General features: G+C 38.0%; 1 protein-coding gene across 1 annotated transcript; it reads left to right on the forward strand.

Annotated features, from left to right (window-relative positions):
• Nucleotides 1-1752: 1752 nt before the first annotated feature.
• Nucleotides 1753-17386, forward strand: ccdc178 (coiled-coil domain containing 178). The gene is made up of 20 exons (XM_075482266.1): nt 1753-1823; nt 2087-2171; nt 4349-4485; nt 4604-4662; nt 4745-4824; nt 5090-5293; nt 5433-5653; nt 6461-6603; nt 7146-7299; nt 7383-7478; nt 7712-7848; nt 7997-8180; nt 8288-8350; nt 8708-8836; nt 8981-9094; nt 9307-9452; nt 9662-9821; nt 12079-12228; nt 14838-14972; nt 17252-17386. The coding sequence occupies exons 2-20, from the start codon at nt 2114-2116 to the stop codon at nt 17369-17371; spliced, it is 2490 nt and encodes an 829-aa protein (XP_075338381.1). The 5' UTR covers nt 1753-1823; nt 2087-2113; the 3' UTR covers nt 17372-17386.
• The last annotated feature ends 3028 nt before the right edge of the window (nt 17387-20414 follow it).

Genomic DNA, 20414 nt, shown 5'->3' on the forward strand with positions numbered 1-20414 from the left:
GGTGACGTAATGCGGAATCTCTTCACATGCGCAAGTGTGGCTGCACACTGTTAAAGTTTGATGCCAAAAGCAGAAAAACCGACGTAAAGAAAGAGAGAAAGAAAGAAAAACAGATTCAAACAGATATGCGGACGAATATTCACAAGTGAGTCCAAACGCATACAGCAATTTGTGACCATTTCGCAGCTACAGCTTGTGTCATGAATGTTTAACATGAATATAATGTTAAAGAGGAAAACAAAAACAGTTGTCAAATTGTTTAGCCTAGATTTCAACATATTACAAGTGTCAGTGTATAATGACACTTTAAACACATGTCTTGTTTGAGAACTTTCCTGAATATGGATTCAATAAGGAGTTATTCTTCAAAAATGTCAACGATAAGCAGATTTTTTTTCTCCCAAGAAAACATAATTGGATTGCGGCAATTTTGCAGTAACTAAATGCACGACGTCTCCATTTTCTGGGTTCCAAGAGGTCTTGAACACGAGAAGGCGTGGTGTGATAAATATTTCCAAGGCTGTCAAAAACAATTCCTGTCACATGGGTTCCTGGAGTAAGTGTTTGTACGATATGTGCCTGCAGAGATTACTTTAAAATATAGTAGCCTACTAAGTTTATCTAGAATAATGCTTGTAGGTATAAAAGCATTGATTGGGATTAAAAAGAAAAAGGAAAAAACATGTAGGCCTAATGCAATCTGAATATTTTTAGATAACTTTTTTTCTTAGAAATACCATTACATGTTTTACTCTTTTAAGACATGAGATTTCAATGTCAACAATCTACATTTTGAATACTCATAATCTCACTTTTGGTTAAATCAAGTTGCCTTCACAGGAAATAAATAATGCAATATCTAGGAAAAATCTGTGCAATCTGTGGAGAAACTTAAATTGATAAATTTTTGTCATATTTTAAAAATTAAATTAACTGTAATCAAGAGGTCTTCGGCAAAGTAACATAACCTAACTGCATATAAGACAATTGTTACAACGATGGAATTGATTTTTTGTAAACTGATCACAGAGTAGGCGATTTACAATCCATACTACCGAAGCATGTTGGGTTGCATATGCCTACAAGTCTTTACACATTTTAAAGGCCTAAACTTTGTAAAATAATCTAATTAAAGAGCCATCTAAATTTAATCCTACCTATGTTAGAAATTGGGTATTTTCTCTTGTGTGTTGTATTCCTCTTTTCTTCTTTTAGCCCATACTCTGGAACTCTTCCTATACAACTCAGACACACAATGATAGATGTGTCTTTGCCATGGTTGTCTACGTTAAAGCTTTTGCGTTGAAGCGTTGAAGTCTGATACGTTTATATTTTAAAAAAAAATCTTATTTTGCATCTTTTTTTTATTCTTACCAACATATTGGATACATTGTGTATTCGATTTTCACATGCAGTACTCACTTCCTCTGCTCACATTTGACCTCATGCACATGTTGCACTTTGTAGAATTGCTAAGAAAAAAAATACTATATAAATAGTGTCATCTTCTCATTCTCATTATCCTTCTCCTTCTTCTTTATATTATTATTATCATTCATATCTTCACTTTAAACGAGCTGAAAGTACCTCACTGATGCTGAACAGCCGCTCTTGAACATAACTCACCATCCTCAAGCGCAGCCCCTTGTTGCCAAGCAACCTCCACGGAAGATTGACAGGAACTCCTATCGAGTCGTTCGGAGATAACTTTAACAAACAACCCAACTTTTTACCGAGTGACGGCATTGTTGTCACATGGGGGGGACAATGACGCTCCTCAATATTGCAAACATTTAACTGGCACCAAAAGTGGATCATTGCAAGTAAGTTGATCGGCAACCATTTTTCGCTTTCACTCTCTGCCATGACAACGGCCCCCCCCCCCTTAGCTCATGAATTTATCATCAGCCAAGTTAATTAAACGTTAACTTAACGTTAGCTAAGAGAGTAACATCCGGAGATGAGTGAAGGTATCCGTTGTAAGTGTAGCTCACCTTCACAAACTTTGCTCCTTGTTTTAAGGGCACGGGTTAAATGATCCAGTGCGAATTAAAGAATTACTGAGAGCATTTCCATGTTATGACAGTTAACCCCATCCGGAGGAGTTTGTGCAATGCCAGACGTGGAGCCCCTCAGATTCCCATCCAGGGAAGGACGACCTGGTCAACAAGGTGAGCAGTAAAAGGAGGCTACCAATGTTACTGTGAAAATACTTTGCTCCAAGTAAAAGTCCTGCATTCTATGCTTTGAATAGAATGGAGCTTGAAATGTTAAATTGAACCCTGTGAGTCCTACAGACTTATGGGGCTTCGTTATAATATCATTATCAAAAGTCACAAAAGGTCGAGTTTATGTTGAACTCTGTTTTTCTTTCCACCTGTAAAACCTGTATTTTATTGTTTGGCTTGCCAATCCTCTAAAAAGTGCCAAGTAATGATCAAAATAGTGCCTATTAATTGCTTATCAGTTAATAGATCCGTCATTTCTGTATCTTTCTTGTCTACCTTGTCCAGTCAATGTGCACAGTTGCAGTTAAAATTGTAAGTAAATGAAATGAAGAAACAAAACTATGTCATCAAATATCACTGATCCAGTGGCAGTTGATTGGCCCTCGGACTCATATCAACCTGCTCTGAGGCTATAATAACCTTGCCAGTATTATTTAGAGTGGACTCAGCCCACCACTGACATATTGCCTTACCAAATTCCTACCCCACTTGGTTCTTTCAGAGTGTATTATTCAGCTAAGCGGTTCAGCACCAGATGGTGTATACTGGAGTTTTTCCTTCATTTCCTCTGACTTTGTTCTTAGTCTGAGTTTGCACACGCACGAGCCGTCCTTCTATTGAAATGAAGCTTCATTGCAGAATAACTTGTCAGTCCGACAGAGCAAGGTTCCAGATAGCGCTACCTTTGGATTTTCACGAAGACACAAGCCCAATCACACATTCAAATTACTTCGTCCCTTTATCCAGGATCTTTTTGTGTGTTTTAGGCTCTTAAAAAGTAAGGACGCTTTGGAAAGTATTGCTGTGAATATACTGTAAATGATAATCCAATGAATAAATTTCTAAACCCAAACCAAAGTTTGTGTCTTTAGCTTTTCACTGGTATTGCTGGTTGTTTTCGCTGTTTTTGAGTTAGATTGAGATCAGTACTTCATTCAATCCATCATCTTGGCAGTGTGTTTCCACAGCATTACACTAGGCAAACTAACCAAACAATCGAAATGATGGTAAACTGAATAACAGGGGCCTTAATTTAATTGAACTTAATAATAGTTTATTTATCCAAAAATGGGAAAAGATTTTTGCCATATAATGAGTCAAAACAGTTATTAGTCATTACTAAATGTTTAAAAGTCATTGTGTGGAGTTATATTCAAACTGTGGTCTGTTTGTGAGGGAGTCACAGGGCGTTTTGATTTTTTATTAGTAGCTATTTCCTGTCTTTTTTAAAAAATGTATTCTGTTGTTCTCATATCACAAGAACATTTCAACGTAACTTTTGGTGCTGAAGCATTTTGACTGATCACTGCATTGTCACAGAACAGGCGAAGAAAGAGTTAAGATGAATTATCCCATTTTAAGATCTACACAAATTCATTTAGCTCTGGCAAATGCAAATTTGTTCCAGGCCTCCCACGTGACTCACACAGCTACATATTGGACTTGAGTAGGAGTATAATGCGGAGAATTCATGCAAAATGCTACCCATACATACTGTTTGTTTCCAGTGCAAACTGCTTCCTAAAACCTGGGCTTTTTTAAGGCCTCAGCGGCTGACTTTGCAGTCATGTTTGCAGTAGATTTTTACTGTATGTTCAAAAGCCTTCATGCAAGAGTCAAAACATTTTGACTGTTGTCCTCCTTTTAGTCTTTATTGATTCATCCAAATGTGAAGAAAACCATAGTAAGTCAAAAAGTTATTCTTTCTTTCTATTCATGTTAGGTCGCACATGCTGTGTTTTCCCACTATTTTTCAGCCAGGTGGCGTCCTTTCCCCACAAAATATTCCCCTGTTTTTTTGTCTGGAGACACTCAAATTAGTTGTCTCCATTCCCTCCTAGATGCCTCCAGTGTTTGAAGGTTGTGCCACTAGAGCCAAGTATATTTCTTAATTGCTTTTCAAAATATTGTTGATGAAGTTGTGTGAGTGTTTGCCTCCACAAACTTTGTTTTTAACAATTAAGAGATGGTTCGTCAGTGTTTTATTTATTATAATTGTTTTTTGTTTTTTTTTACATTGACTTTATAGTTAATTTTCATTATCTACATGACACACTTCAGAGACCAAATCAAACAGTCAAATTAAAAAAAAAAAGTCTTTATATTTCTTCTTTCTCAAGATCAAGCAGACCTTCAAGCTGTCTGCTCTGGTAGACGACGCACTTGTGCTTTGCTCAACAGCCCCTCACCATGTGTCAACAGTGCTATTTACCATATCCAAGAGATGAAGATGACAGTGGAAAACTGGTGTCAGCAGGTAAGGTAGCATCATATACTTGATCAGATTTGTGACGGGTTGGAAACACAGTTGTCCTTATTGAGATAGAAAGCAATTAAACGATATCCCCCACCCCCCGTCGTTTGTCTTGCACCAGTCTGGAAGATGTCATTCACAGATTGGTCAGGACAAGAAACATTTCAGCAAAACTTCAAGGTAGATCATTATATTGTTTCATTTCCTGGTTTTCTTTCGGTTATTTTTGGTGTGAAATATGACAAGCACTGGTTTTTAACAGATTTCAGTCAAGAGACTCAGATTCTGACTCCGTGATGTCTACAGATTTGTATGTCGAAGGCATAGCAATTAGTGCAAGAGGTAAATATATTTTGTTTCAATAACATAGAGCCATTTTTCTTTTTCTTTTTTGTATTAGTGTTCACATATTAAAGTACCAACAACTTGTTACAATATTCAGTTATGCTGATGAAACACAAAGCAGTTTTACACAGATGAACACTTTGCAGTCGGATGGATATTTTTTACAGCAGCTTTACAAAGTTAAGGTTACAAATGTGTTTATTTACTGAGTTGAAAATGATGCAATGCAATGTGACATCATCTAAAATTTTCCACCCTATAGAAAGTTGTCCTTTATCACCACTGTTGAAGAAAGTTAATGAAGTCCTCACTGAGGTCGTGTATCTGATTGAACGTTTGGAGGCTGATCGGCAGTATGCGGAGGAAGCTCTCCACAAGGAGAAGCAGAAAAGAGGACTTCTGGAAAGCAAAATCGACAGTATTGCACTGTGGAAACAAAATGAGCACCCCTATGTTGTCCAAAAAGGTCAGTGACTGCGAGGTGTGAGATCTATTTTTTTCCTTAAGAAGTAGTATGAATCTGTAGTTCCTAAACCCAGTTAATGGTAATTGAATTTGAAAAATAATTAAAGTTGCGATGTATTTGTGTTCGTTGCCTTTTTTAGAGCACGAGGCTTGCATTAGAGACATCGCTGAGTTGAAGTTTCAGCTTAAAATGGAAAGAGACAAACTTGACCAGGTCCAGCAGAAGTTGACACACACGGAGGTGTTGAACCAGCACTTAGAGGAAGACATCAACTTTGCCAAAAAACAAATTCCCATTGCGAGAGAAAACCTGGAGCTCCAGAAAAGCATCATAATTACAATTAAGACTGCACAAGCTGAGGTAGACCCTAGTTTGATTTAATTTATTACCATGATGTAATTTTCAAACTCGCAAAATCTGCCAATTTTAATGACATGTTTACAAGATGAGGACGTGTTCAGGCATTTCTTAAAGCACTATCTTGCTGATATTTAACGGCAGCACCATGGAAAGTTTGTGATTAATAATTGTCTGGGACAGTTTTTGAATATCTTATTGAAAAGGCTCTCGGTGTACCTTGAGTTTGAAACATATTGCTATACAGAAAAGTGAATATGGATATGTTCTATTTTTTCATGGAGCCATTGTGCCTGAAAAAGTTCAAATGATCTCACATTTCACATTTCCTTCTCAAACACGGGGTAACACTCAGTCATTCACTCTCCTTGGTCTAACTCTGTAATCCATAGCCTAAGTGAAGTGGTGGTCAGGATGGCAATAGCTTTCTGTTAAACTAATAAATTAACATACATTAAATGTACAGCTGTTCATGACTGTCAGCGATCGCCATGAGATTATCATTTACATGCAGTCAAAGAGAATATCATATGAGAATATGATATGAGCGATAACGCGCAGAAGGCGAACTTTGGCTCATCCTCGTAGCTTTATGTTTACTAAAGACCAGATTGACTCAAACAACAGGGAAAACCAATGAAAAGTTTTTTTAATTGAATCTCACAACGTCATTGGCTGTTCGGAGAATGGTACTCCTGAGCGAACCTTTAGTTACCTGTTTTCTACTGTAGGTATGACATTAGGAATACTCAGAGAGTAACAAATGTTATGTGAACAAAATAATTATCTAATAAAACATCTTTTTTTTAGGCTGCTGAGGTTTGCTCAAAAATACAAAGTGATCTCCTTCTGGCCCAGAAGGAGTTAAAAGAGATGGAGCTCGATGCCAACAAAGAAAAGATGTCGTCTGATGATGTGCTGCTGGCAATGAAGAATCAGCTGGCAGAGAGATTGTGAGTGTCCATCTAAACAATGTGGAAACGAATGGTTTCACCATCAATGTGTTACATCTCAGATTTTAGGTGGAATGGTTTCAATAAAATAAAGTTTTTAGGTTTTAGGTAAATTGTTCTTTGAAAATACACATTACAAGAACCTTAGGCGCAAACAATATATATATAATTAATGAAGTATTTGTCTATTGGTCCATGTAACCACATATGCAGTTCTAAATGAGATAATCTTTTCATTTAAACTTGTCCAAGTACAACACTTAACACTTAAAATAGTGTGGTAAGGGTATACAACAGGAGATTTAAATGGATCTTTGAATCAGAGTGCAAGCCAAGGTGCTATGTTGAACTACATGTAACAGTGGCAACAATATTTTTCACTGATACAGACCAAGCAATATTAACGGTCCTAACCATCTATTAACATGACTACAAGCAAAATGTGAAAATGATTTGAATGCAAATGTTGGTATACAGATATAATGGTCTTTATTCTACAAATAGTCTTTGAAATCAGATAAACACATCCCCCCCCCCTCTAGGGAAGACTTAAACAAGTTGAGGAGGCTTGAGGAAAGTCTTGTGGCGAAGATACACGATGCTGAGGACAACATTGCTCTGACAGAAAAAAACTGCAAACTCATAAATGAGCGAATCCCTGAAATTATGGAGCTTGAGAAGACAGAAAAAGACAAGGTAACAGATACCGTCCATATTTATTTCAGTTTTCATAAAGGTGAATTTTAATCGTCACATCTTATTGTCCTCTTTTATTACAGATTTCACAACTGAATTTACAAATTGAGGATGAAATGCAGAAGAATAGGAAACTTACACAAAAACTGAATTTGCTGCCAGAGGACATTGAAAAAACAGTAAGTAAAGTCATACCAATGTTATAAAGTAACGGTTTGTGTGACATCTTTTTATTTTAGTAATGCTTTTGCGTATGCGTGTCTTGGTGGTTGATTGGGCAAAGCATTTAATGCAACTACAAGACTACCATTAAGCTGTTACTGGAGCTATGCATGCTAATGATGTTTGAACTCACGTCACCTTAAGGAGTTTTGGATATGTGCATCCATACTGTATGTAATGTAATCCACAGAGAATTAATGGGGAAGCCGAAGTTTCCTGCTTAGAGGAGCAGTTCCAATCTAAACGTGAAGCTTTTGCTGCTCTCCGTAAAGAAAATATGGAATATGAACAAAGTATAGAAGACTACAAGATGAAAATCCTTGAAAGGTAAAATTTTCAAAGAAAGAAGACAAGAAGAAAATGATCCCTATCATCATCCCTTATTAAATACCACCTCTGCATGTGATGTATAGTGAGCCACTTATGTGTTTATTCCATATTTCCATATGTATACTTTATTTTACGATTTTGTTAGCGAAAAAGCTGTGAAGCAGATGTGTGTGGAGAGGAAGCAGATGCTCCAGAAAATCACTGACAATGACGAGCGATGGGAAAAGGCCAAGGAGGAAGTGACCCAAGTTGTTGGCCAGCACAGTGTCACTCAGGCTAAGCTGGAAGAACAGGAGCAGCTCACTTTCATGGAAGAACAGAGGGCCAGGGTCAGTTACAACATATGTTCATTTTCTATTTATGCTTCATGGGTTACCGTGCCTAAAAATGTTAGTTGTTTCCTCCCAGTAATGTTCAGTGTTCTTTCATTTTACAGACAGAGATTGAAAATTTGAGGAAAGATCTTACTAATCAGATGACGGCCTTGGAAGTAGTAAAGGTACATTTTTGAAACGCTTCAAATTCTCCACCCCTGCCAAGTATATTTTACTCAATCAGACTGAATAAAAATTAGTGATAAAGTAAACCATAGTTTAAATCATCAAAACGTATTGCTGTGTTTTTACAAGCTTTGTTTTTACAACTTTACTTTTACATTAGCTCAAAGTTGCGTTGTTAGAAAAAGGTGAAGTTTGACAAAGCTCAGTCTCAATGAGAATCAAACCTTTTTGACTTCTCAAATGTAGTTTTAATTTAAAGGATTCAGTTGCATTGTCTTTTATTGTTTTTACCTGCTGTGTGTGTTTTAAGAGTTCAGGATAATCCCAAAGTTTTAAGCCTTGTGGTTTTCCATCAGGCTCAGTGTGCAGATGTCAACGAAGAGCTGAAGCAACAGCAAAGAAGTTCAGAGCAAACTAACCACCGACTTCAGAAAGAATTTGAAGAGGCATCCTCAGCACTAAAAGCTCTGAAGACTAAAGTTGAGGTACAGATAAGACTTGACAATATTCCTGTTTGAAGATAAATTTCCATCAACAAGGAAGAAACTTATGAAGAAAGTTTTTCATGTAAATTGAGTACACTTTTTAATTTGTTATTGGAAACTTCATTCTTTTTTTTTTATAAACAGAAAATAAAAGGATTGACAGAAAATTTTGAAAAGATGCAGTGTGAGCACAAGAGGACATTGACCGGCCTGGAAAAGGAGAAAAAACTCAAATGTGACCAGCTAAAAGCTGCTCAGGTAGGAATGAAAAGTTGCACGAACCAATCTGTCTTGAGTCAGAGAAGAAGTTGAGTCAGATTTTACTCTGTAAAGCTCACAGAGCACAAATATAGCCACAGCTATTTATCACCTATTTCTTTTGTTGAACAGTATCATATCTTGACCTACACTCTGAAAGAAAAGTGGTTGATAGATATTTTTTGACATTATTGCTTCTCTTTATTTTACAGGATTTACACTTTGCCATCATAAAGAGATTTGACAGCACTGTGGGTAGGATCTCTGATCTAATTGATAAAAGTGATGAATACCGGAAGGCTTCAAATAAAATGGAAAAAACTGTTGAAAATATGCCAGAGGTCATAGCAGAACTTCAGTAAGTTACAGGGAAAGCTTGGATTAAGTAAAGAAATAATATTATTAGAGACTCTAAACTTTTTTTTAAAATAAAAGGCTTACATTACACATCTTAAGGAGATACAAAATATTTTTGGTTTTAGCTTCCCCGCCTCCAAGAAGAAAAGCAGTTATGAATGCACTGTATGAAGCGATGTATAGCTGTCTGTGTTTGATTTCTCCTCGCAGAAGAGATTTGAACGTGCTGGAGTTCAAAAACAAATCAGCTGCTCTCATAATGAGCACCTTGCAGTCTGATATTAATAACTGCCAACAACGAACACAGCGATCCATGCAGACACACACGGCTCTTGTTACAGCAAGAAAAAAGCAAATGGAAGACACCGAGGTAAAAAAAAAAAGAAGGAAAATAAAAATGAAAGTTGCTCACAGTAAGTCTGTAAATACATGACTTTTTGTGTCAAATACTGTGAAGTCAGAGACAAGCTATAAAAAACATCTCATTGTTTATTTGTTTTTGGATTAGTGTCAGCACATTGCTTGTCACAGTACTTCCCTTAAGATACGGAGAAAAGAGCACTGTGCAATTAAAATTACAAGCCATGGTCAATCTCATTTAAGTGCTTTTGCCACAAATGACAACTCGCTGTTGTTGTTTTAGTATTTTTGTCTGGACGGATTTGATGATGCATGCAGTGGTGAGATGTTGTGCTTATTCTGTTACCTGTAGGCCAACATTTTCAGCTGCAGTTTTCAATGTAAGCGCACATGTGGCTACATAAAATAAGCATATCATCTGGCCTTTTGTATATTCATATCATGAAACAAGCTTCTAGACACGTAGAAAATAGCATGCATTTGAATACTCCTTATAAGAGAAACCCCTTATTTATTGTAAGGTTTTCATCTGCAGGATTATCAGCCCCTGCCAGAGCCTCTTTGCTGATGGGGGTTTCACATGGCTTATCTAATGTGAAATCGCCATGTGGTATATAGTTTCATTAAACGGTGATCAAGAATGCATTAGTTCAAAACAAGAAAAGGCAATGGAGCTTAAGCCGCCATGCATCCAAGTGCAGCAACTTTAAAGAAGTTGTTGGCATGAGACAATTTAAGAATTAGAAGTCTTCCTCATAGACACAACTCCCATTAGCCAGATAAAAGTTAGCCATGCAAAAAAGGGTTTAGTCTTTTTCACTTGACGAAATAAGATGATATAAAAACAATACTCCTCACTAAATAAAAAGATCAGAAAGAGTTAGAGGTTCTAACAAATTTGGCCACTTTAATCACTGAGACCAATATAAAGAACGCATAATGTCTATATTAGCATAACATAATAAGCAGTGTGCATTCAGAATCATAGTGCATGAAGCAGAATGATTAGACACTTTCAAAAATTGAGAATTTTTTATAAATATGCTGACTGCAGCTCCTCCATTTTGCACAAACTGTTACAGGTCCTGTTAGAATTTTATATGTGGCTGTATTTGGTCATTATTAAAGATACAAATACACGGAATATCCTGGAGAAATAGGTTGATTTGTGAGGAACCTCTCGTTGCATATATGCATATATGAAAGGTGCTTTCAAACTTGCACCTATGTTTTGATTTGATCAGGGTTTGGCGTCGGCGAGGACAAAGTAAACAATGCAAACTGCCGACGCTATCAGTTTCTTATGGGCAATGAAGCGTAATTTGTTCCATTTACACTTCACAACAGCATCAGATGGGCTTTGTCAGTGCTGCATGGAGTAATTAAACCTGAAATCAATAGCAGGCATTTGTCATGTTTACAGCCCCTCTTTCTGCTGGGTTAAACTCATCACTTTAGTGCTGTTCTGTTTTACTGCAGAGACACACTTCATTATGTCTGCAGGTACAGCTGAGATATTCACACATCCCCTTATCCAACACCCAGGAAACATTGTTCAAATGAAAAGGGGACAAGCACAGAGTCTTACTTGCCGTGATTTATTTGCTTGATTTCACAAAAAGTGCTGTTGGATGCCTGTTGTTTATGATGCTTTGTTTGATTAAAAAAATATATAGAATACATGTGTTGTATCACAGACACATGTAACAGGTCAGTGTCACAGATAAAATGTCTCCTGGTGAGGCTGCTATACAGAACACACTGCATATTCCATCTACTGTATATATATCTTTTGAGTTTCTGTTGAAAGCTGGTTGTGAATCTCGAGAGCAGTGATCACTGTGATCACTCACGATTTGTTTTAGAACTGCACTGAAAATTCTGCTGCCTGAGCTATTATTCTTCAGCCATTTGATTATTTGTCTTTTGTTACAATCGTCAACAGAGACATTGCTGAACTGTTTTTGCTCCAGTTGTACAGTTTTAATTGAAATGTGAACCCGGTTGTAGTCCTTGGAACTTTTTTTGGGGAATTAATCGTACAGTATTTAGGGTTACACCACTTAGTTACGCCAGATTGGTTTCTGTGTCAATACCAAACTTATCAATCACACCAAGTATCCACCATGACATGACAGATCCAGACTAAATATGGTTTCTTTGTTAATGTAATTGATTGATTTTGTGCTCCTTTTTTTTTTTTTTTGGTAGCCACTTTACAAACTTCTTTCTAAACATTTAACCTGAACCTCTTTTCACCATTTTAGGAAGCACTAAAAACTGCACTGAAGGAGAACAAACAGCTGGCACAAAAGTATGAAGATCTTCAAAAGATCCTCATTGAGTCCAAACAAGAGTCAGTTTCTGCACTCAGTGAGAGAAATCGTGCTCATGAATCTTTTCACTATAACACTCAGGTACAGTTTATATAGCCTTTGATTAAATTTACTAGCTCTTACCGTCCATCTCTTTTTAATTATGTTTCATGACTTATGATCTTTGCTGTTGTCTTATGTTCCCTGGTGTTCTGTTCTGCTGTATTTGTCTTTGCATGGACAGTCATTTTACAAAGCTTTTAGTTTTGCCTTCAGTTAGGAGGTTACTGCAGTAATCCAATACTGATTAGAAAACTTGAGTGGAGGAGGATGATGGATGTGACATAAAGTAATGATAGCTGGGCAGTATTGCCACCAAGGGGAGTAAAGCAAGAAGTCGATTGTACATGGAAATAGTTTAATTTCTACATTTCCCTGATCATAGGTTTGTAAGGTGGTCAGTGGTAACACGGCTTTATTATTTTGTGTTTTCAATCTGTCCCATCTCACTGCAACAATTGGTAGGAGATCAACAGAAAAACAGAGGTTAGGTTCACAAAATGAATGTGCCTTCAGTGCAAAAACGGCACCAGAGGTCTTGCTTAGTTGAGGGAGACAGCAACAGCAGCATTTTAGGTTTTAATCTTCATATTTTTTGACACTTCTTAAGTGGAATAGAATGACACACGACAACCGTAACACCAGGACGAAACCACACTGCTCCTGCAATGAAAAATACATATTATTTGTTCCAAAGATGACAAATACCTTTACTTGAGCAATTCCTCATCTAACTGCATGAATGTTATCAAGTGAGAAATGCATGCAAAAATAAAATCCTGTGGACAGGATTTTCCACGCTCATGATCAAAGCCTGATTTTCTTTTACTCCGGATTCAGCCTTCACCATTTTTGTTTGTTTCAAGTCTACACTTCCACAACAGCAGCCTGTCGGTTTGTGTTCTATGCCTAATTTTAGCTTTATAACAAGCTTATGATCAATAGTATTTTAGAGATGTAGATGTCGGCATATCACATTTAATATGATTAATATGTGAACGTTCAGGTACATGTGTTTCTTCATTATCATTGCATACTATGTCTCAGTTAGTGCATATATTACACATTGTGATTGTCCCTAATTGATTTGTTTATATTTAGAAGCAACAAGGTAAATGCATTCAACATTTTCAAGATCATTTGAGAGATCAAAACATTCGTGCATTTGTGTGAGATGCCTGACACCACTCATTTGTGTGTTTGAAGAAACCATAATCTCTTGTGTTGTATTCATCTGAGGGGCACAGTGAAATTCATCTTTGCGGTATTGGGAAATTAAATGTAATCCTGACAGCAGGCCCACCAAACATACACTTGTAGATCAAATGATCATCTTAAAACAACCCTCAATTTAAAGAAAGCTACAAACAATGGAAATGTATTTGAACATATTCTCACCTAAGGTAAATTAACTTTTCCAGGCCCTAGCAGCCTTTACATATTATTAAAATGCATTCAGTTCATACTGTTTATGTGCCTGAATTTTGGCACATAGTCTGTCTGTAGTTATCTGAAGGTGAACTTTGAATCTAAATAAGTAAAGCATGCAGTGTGTAGAATTGCCCCTCTGCTAGCAACTGTCCCAGTAAAACATTACTTACACAGCAACGTATCAGTAATAATAATCATTTTGTGTAAAATATAATAGTTCAAGTCTCATTGGGACATTTGTCTCCATAAGGGCTTTTACATTTGTGACATTTGCAAGGACTTGAACTTTCAATACATTGTCCACCATTAAATCCTTTTGTCTGCATTGATACGAAACGAATGATATGGAATTAACATCTTCTAAGTAAATTATATTGATTGAAAAACTGGACAGCATTGTAACACTGTAAAGTTATAAAGAGATAGACTGTACAGTTATTTTAACACCATTACAGATTTGATATAAATATGTGTTTCAGATACAATTTATATCATTTGTTAGTATGTGCCTCTCATCAAAATCCTGAGTCCACGCCACATGTAAGCATTGCTCTGTTTATGTGGAGGCTTTCAGCTCTTAGGTTTTAACAGGGTTCGCCATAAAGAGCATTCTTGTTATTGTCTTTCCTTCAGGAGCTGATGACTGAGTTAATTCGCTTTAGTTTTCATTGCACTGGGGAACACGTTGCCAAGCCATGATAAGCTTTGTAGGAAGAGTAGAGAGATGGAGGGGGAGAAAAGCAATGGCATCTATCAGAATTTAAACCTCTTTGCTTGAAACTGTGTTCAAATAATAAAGCAAGCAGCATGTCTTTCCAAGAGACTAGGAATAATTTCTGGTTTCAGTGGGGGGTTCATGACTCTGTGTGTATGTGTAAAATATGTCTTGAGGGGATTGGTATAAAGTTAAACTGGGTGAAGTAGAAATATTTTACTCATCAGCTTTGCAGTCACAGAGTTTGCCTCAGCTAGAACAAAACTGCTGAAGCATTTAGAGAAAATTAACCCCCCATCCTGGCAGCCAGATGTGACTGGATTCTGATGAGTGCACACGAGTGGGCAGAGAAACCAAGAGACTGTGAAATTCCTGTCAGGCCCGTGTACTGCAGAATGGGCTATTGACTGCTTTCTCTATTCCCCTCCATCATTCTTCTTGAACACTGCCATTAATTTCCTCTCCTGCCTTACCAATTCCTTTTCTCTGCCTTCTCTCCCCCTAGCTCTCTTTGTTGGAGAAGAGGATGCACAAAGCTTTGGAAAAATACTTCAAACAACGCAACCTCTACAACCAGGCTGAACTGGACCGGTGCCAGGTTCTTTCTCAAGAGACCGACCAGAAAATAAAAACAGCACAGGTATTTGTACATATACATGTAAAACAGGCAGGAAAACTACACCACCTGCCACCATTCATCTGAATAGCAAATCCCTTTATTCAACTTTCATCCCAGTGAAGGTTTTCTACTGGATGGTAGTGTTTTCTTTTGCATACTACAGTAACTCCCTGTTATACCTGGCATTGTTTGAGCCTCATCCGGCTAGTCTGTTGCCTTGGCTCTTCTTTGCCGAGCAAGAGCAGCCAGGCAAACATTAACCAGGGCTTCATGCCTCACTGCTGTGGTGACGTTAAAGACGTCACATTACAGTCTATACATTCACTCATCAGATCACAAACTGATGTGATGGATGATGTGTTTGCTAGACTGCCGATTGAGTGACCCTGTGTCTGAGGCTGGATCTGCCTCTAAATAATTATATACACACATCATGTTTGGTCACAATGTATTAGCATTTGAGGCCTGTTGTCTGTTAATTAGAGGAGTTCTTGACTTTACAGTTAATTTAGAGTACATGACTCCATATGGAAGATATCCAAGTGCTACAACTGTCTCTTCTTTGTGAATAAAATAACCTTCCGTCGGTCTTGCACATAAGTAGAAGCATATTCTGCAAGGTTGAAAAGTAAGGATCTCCAATTATAGGGATAATCGGTGTCTAATCTGTGCTGTGATGTGCGATGAGGTCAAAGCGGACAGAGGGACAGTGATGAATCTTTATGAAATTTCCTGTCCAGCATTACTGCGCAGCCAGGTGGCATGCAACCTCCGTTAACTTCTTGCAGTTTTTTATTTTTACTTTTTCCTAACAGTCGGACATAGCAAACATGCAAGTAGCCATGCTTGTCCGATGCAGTCATTTTTATTTTTCTGAAATTGCTATTCTGGACTGCTTAGTGAAAATACTATTAAGTGCTTTCCTTCTCAGGTCTCTCTCCTCTGACTGCTGACATGTTTTTTTGATGGGCCTGGTCCAGACATTGCAGGGAGCAGCCATTTCTCAGCAGCCCAGCCTCAAAAGGCCCCAGCAGATCACAGCTCAAGCCAGGGAGGAGTGGGGCACAGGGGGAGGAGCTATCAGAGAGCTGCAGAGTGTGAAGGACAAAAGAGCTGGTGTATTCAAGCGCACCACACCGTCACCCGTCACAGCTCTGCACAGGGTCCATCAGAGCAGGCAGCACTCACCTTAAACAGGCTCCTGAAGAAGAGTCTAGGACAGGGTCTTATCCTCCAAAACATACACAAGGAGAAATAATCTTTATGAGTTTAAGAGGAAGAGTTAATGAACAGTCATACATACAGAGTCTGCCTGATTACCTAATATAAAGCCTTGACAGTGGGCTCAAGTCTAACAAAGTAATACACTGACAGTATGTACATAGTATGGGAGTAAGTAGATAGTGAATGTGAGGGTTAAATTGACAGGCGCACATCTTAAGATAATGACACTAAGAACAATTGCATGAAACGCAAATTACCAAGATCAGTTGTTGGTTTATAAAAAAGAAATTAAGAAATCAATAGAACTTCTACTGGTTGTAACTGGAGTTAAACCAGGCCGAGTCCTGATGAGGCCTGTACTAATCCATCATGTCCACTTAACCCCACAAGCAGAACATAAGAAAGGTCAGGTTAGCACTTTCACAGCCAAAGTACTTGATTCAGACCCCAAATGGCAGTTTTTCTCAAAAGTAGCTTGAGGGAAGGAAGGCAAGGGAACCCTTGCGTGGGTGGGTGGGAGTGGGTGTGGGTAGGAATGGGGGGGGGGGGGGGGGGGGGGGGGGGGGTTGGCGGGCTGTCATCCTGTTACACCCTTGCCAGAGCTGGCAGTTCAGCTTTGTGTTCTGCGAGTTTACACTAGGGATGGCATAATTGACAATGGCTAACAGCAGAGAGCAGTGCAGAGCCTTGTTGAATGGCCAGTAATGATTGGAGCAGACGCCCACTGCCCCAGTCCCAGGGGACAGTAATCCAAGATCCTGTTTCTGATATAATTGTTAGTCAGAGAATTTCTGCATGGCCAGGCTGGTTCAGATTCCCAAGCTGGTTGACACTGCCAGGCAGTTTAATAGAAAAACTGGATGCTGAGGTTTTTAAAACAGAAGAGCACTGAACCTGGACGTGGTTCACCAGGAGTGTTGTTCTGCTTCCACACAAAAATAAGAAGATGGTAACTTTCCTCTTACTCTGGTAGACTCATCAACTCTGAGTGGGATGCACATAGGGACAGGATTTGGAATCAGTGTCTTTATACAAATTTGCCTGTTTTAATTTATTCTTGTTCTTTGTTCAAACAGGAGGGGTTGTCAGAAGAAATTCAGCTCATCTCTGCATTCCTACAATCCCTGCAAGATGACTCCACTACCACTGAGGTGAACAAACAAGTCAGTCCACATGCTGCTGGATCGAATGACTAGATGCCATCAGTTCAAATAGCAGTGTAATTGGACATTCACCTGTACCAGACAACTTACTTACCCTAGCACGCTTCACTATCCCCCCCCCCCCCCCCCCCCTCTTTACTTGCAGCAAATCCATAACAATGAAACAGGTGACTTTCATGCTGCTGTCAGGACTGATCTAATTTTAGCTGGGTGAATGATTGCAATTGGCTTTGCCTCATCAGATAATTAATCTATGTCACCATTAATTGGAAAAGAGAATAATTACAGGCAGTGTTGACAGAAATTCTACGCTTCTCCAGATTTCAAGATCTAATTACAACTAGTGAAACCCCATGACCTTAACTAGCACTTAGTACACCTTGGCCACCTTGACCATGCCCATGTGGAGACCACTGTCTCTGAGAGGACCCTGTTTTTGTTGCAGCACCCCCAGACTTCTCCATTCTTCTTCACTCACTGAGAGCTGTCTCCCTCAATCACTTTTCAATATTCAATCTTAATTTTGTGGAAGTTTAGCATTTTCAATGAGCTGGAGATGAATGATTAATGAATAAATTTAAATGCTTCATTTTGTCCATGGATCATTAGTTAAGTCCTTTGTGGGAAGGACCTGAGAAAGGAGTGAAAATTATTGAGACATTAGCCTGGAGCAATCCAGGGGTAAATAGTGTGCACAAAAGGATGTTGTGTGCACACTATCCACTGGCTTTCTAAAGAACCCTGGGGAAACGCTGTTTTCAATTTAGAATCTTAACTGAATCACATTTAGTTCTTGTAGAAAATTGATTTTTGTTTCATAGTGTTTAAACAGTGTCACACTAATGGTACACGACACAATATCTGCTCCATACAGACTTAAAAAGTTATGTGCATATGTTCTTAGTAATACTCTAAATAGTACTGCATCATTTAACTATTACACTTCTCGTGAAAATTGTAACGAGGGAAGAAAGCTAATATTTTAGTAGAAAAAATACAAATGTTAATATTCTTTGTGGTTTTATTGATGTCATTTTCAGGTCTTTTTGACTGATATACTGAATGCTATATGCCATCCTCTACTTCTGTCTGTCGATAGAGATGCTGTTGTTTTGTTGTTTTGCCAGAGAACACTCTTACTCGTTGGGACAGAAGGGGGCAGTATGAACACAATAACCTTGGAAAGACAACAGGCAGACAGCAGCATGGTCCAGTCAAGTGTCTTAACATAGAACTTACTGTGGCATTTCTTGTCATACTGAACATCTGTATCATTCAGTCATTAAGGATTTACTATAATTTGATTTGAAAAAGAAGTCTAACTTTTTGTACATCTTTATGTGCATAAAAGCCCATTTCAAAGTTTTCACAAAGTTTGCTTTCATTGTTTTTGGACTTGAGCATATACTATTGTACACTCACAAACTTAAAAAAAAAAGACCTAGTATAATGATACTAATGTGATAGACTGCTTGCAGATACCACTAGCTTCCAAAAGCACCTTCAAGAGAAAAATGTTCATTCCATCTCATATTCTTCATATTCTTTACTGACTATATGGCAATATCTCAAATGAAAGTGCCTTCCCAACACATTTATCTGCTCTCCATGCATCTAATCAATCCCCTAAATAAATGAAAGAGAGCCACAACTGGATGTCATCACATTTATCTGCAGGCGTGCCTGAAACTGCACACACCTAAATGCTGCTTTTCTAAACAGGACATACTGTGGATGTACTAATGGGGAGTGCTTGACAGCTGAAATATATTTTCTTCCATATTTGATGCTTGTTTCTGTATGATGAGGAGAAAATATACAGCAAATTCATTGCTGTGCCGTTGTACTCTGTGATACATCAAAGCTGTGATGGAAGATTTTTTTTTTGTAGTTTTGTGTAAAGGGACATTTTGTAAGAGACATGTTGGGGAAATCAGATTTACTGGCAGCACAATTCTGAATTTCAGCCTGGCAGCACCATGCAGACGATGGGTCTGTTTCATTTGGATTCACCCCAGTAATCACTTTCGATCACTGAAGTGAAGCTGAGCGAATCAGAGCAACGTTCCGTCTTCTCAAGCTAAACAGAATTCTGCTGTGAAATCTTTTATAAAACCAGGAAAATGGAGGTGTCCTCTCAAACCATCCTGTCTTTGTTCATGAGAAAGTGGAGAGTTGATCCATGGAGCTGATGGAGTCAAGGAAAGAATGTTACTTGAGAGAGGTGCTACTGTGTCTAAAATATCAATGAGGGGGATGCTGCCAAGTTTTGAAGTGCACAAGAGGAAATAGGTTTTTCTGTTAACATAGGGATGTCCCAGGCAGTAAATTGCTACACATGGTTCCTGTTGATGTCTTCTATTTATTCTATTTTTTCATCATTTGTGTCAATCTTATTCATGCATAATGTTTCTCCAGCACAGCATTTAAATGGTACAGCATGTTATATGGAGTATATTTCTCTAAACTTTGTGTAACTACAGCATCTGTCAGTCAGTCATACAGCACAACTAAACAGTACAGTGGAACTGTAGTGTTTGCCCAGGTGAGTCTTTTATGTGGAGCTCAGCAGAAAACATGACAAACACATTCATCAGTGTAACAATACAAATTCCTTGAGTTTCCACACTCATTTGATTTCAAAGATATTTATCTTAAGAGGATAATAATTTGTGAAAGTCCCTGACATTTGTGGCTAGCTAGCATGATAATAAATCCATGGCTTGGAACATTTTTTAGTTAATTAGAGTCAATCAATCCAAACTTTGCTCACTTACCGGTGTGAAACCGGAGTATAATGAGCAGAAATCAGCATGGTGATTGGAAAACACAAATTACAGCTGTTAAAGAGAAACTCATCCACTTTTCTTCTGTTGAAGCCAATGCTTGCTGAGAGGATTTAAATTTAGCAAGGCATCCCTTTAATGGATGTTGGGGGAATTTTCTCTTCTAGAATTTAACAGACAAAAAAAGCAAACTTTTAATATCTCTGTGGGCTAATTTGCATGGCAGGTCTTTCAAAAGACAATGGTCAGCTAATTTTTAAAATGATGTGTTCCTATTGTACATTACACTA

The sequence above is a fragment of the Odontesthes bonariensis genome, chromosome 14 (assembly GCF_027942865.1).
Source record: "Odontesthes bonariensis isolate fOdoBon6 chromosome 14, fOdoBon6.hap1, whole genome shotgun sequence".
In the NCBI taxonomy this organism is placed as follows: domain Eukaryota; kingdom Metazoa; phylum Chordata; class Actinopteri; order Atheriniformes; family Atherinopsidae; genus Odontesthes; species Odontesthes bonariensis.

Coding starts and splice junctions, on each gene's coding strand:
- ccdc178 (XM_075482266.1), top strand. CDS start 2,114: ATGCCAGACGTGGAGCCCCTCAGATTCCCATCCAGGGAAGGACGACCT. Junction 4,486..4,603: donor TGGAAAACTGGTGTCAGCAG/GTAAGGTAGCAT, acceptor GTCTTGCACCAG/TCTGGAAGATGTCATTCACA. Junction 9,095..9,306: donor ACCAGCTAAAAGCTGCTCAG/GTAGGAATGAAA, acceptor TTTATTTTACAG/GATTTACACTTTGCCATCAT.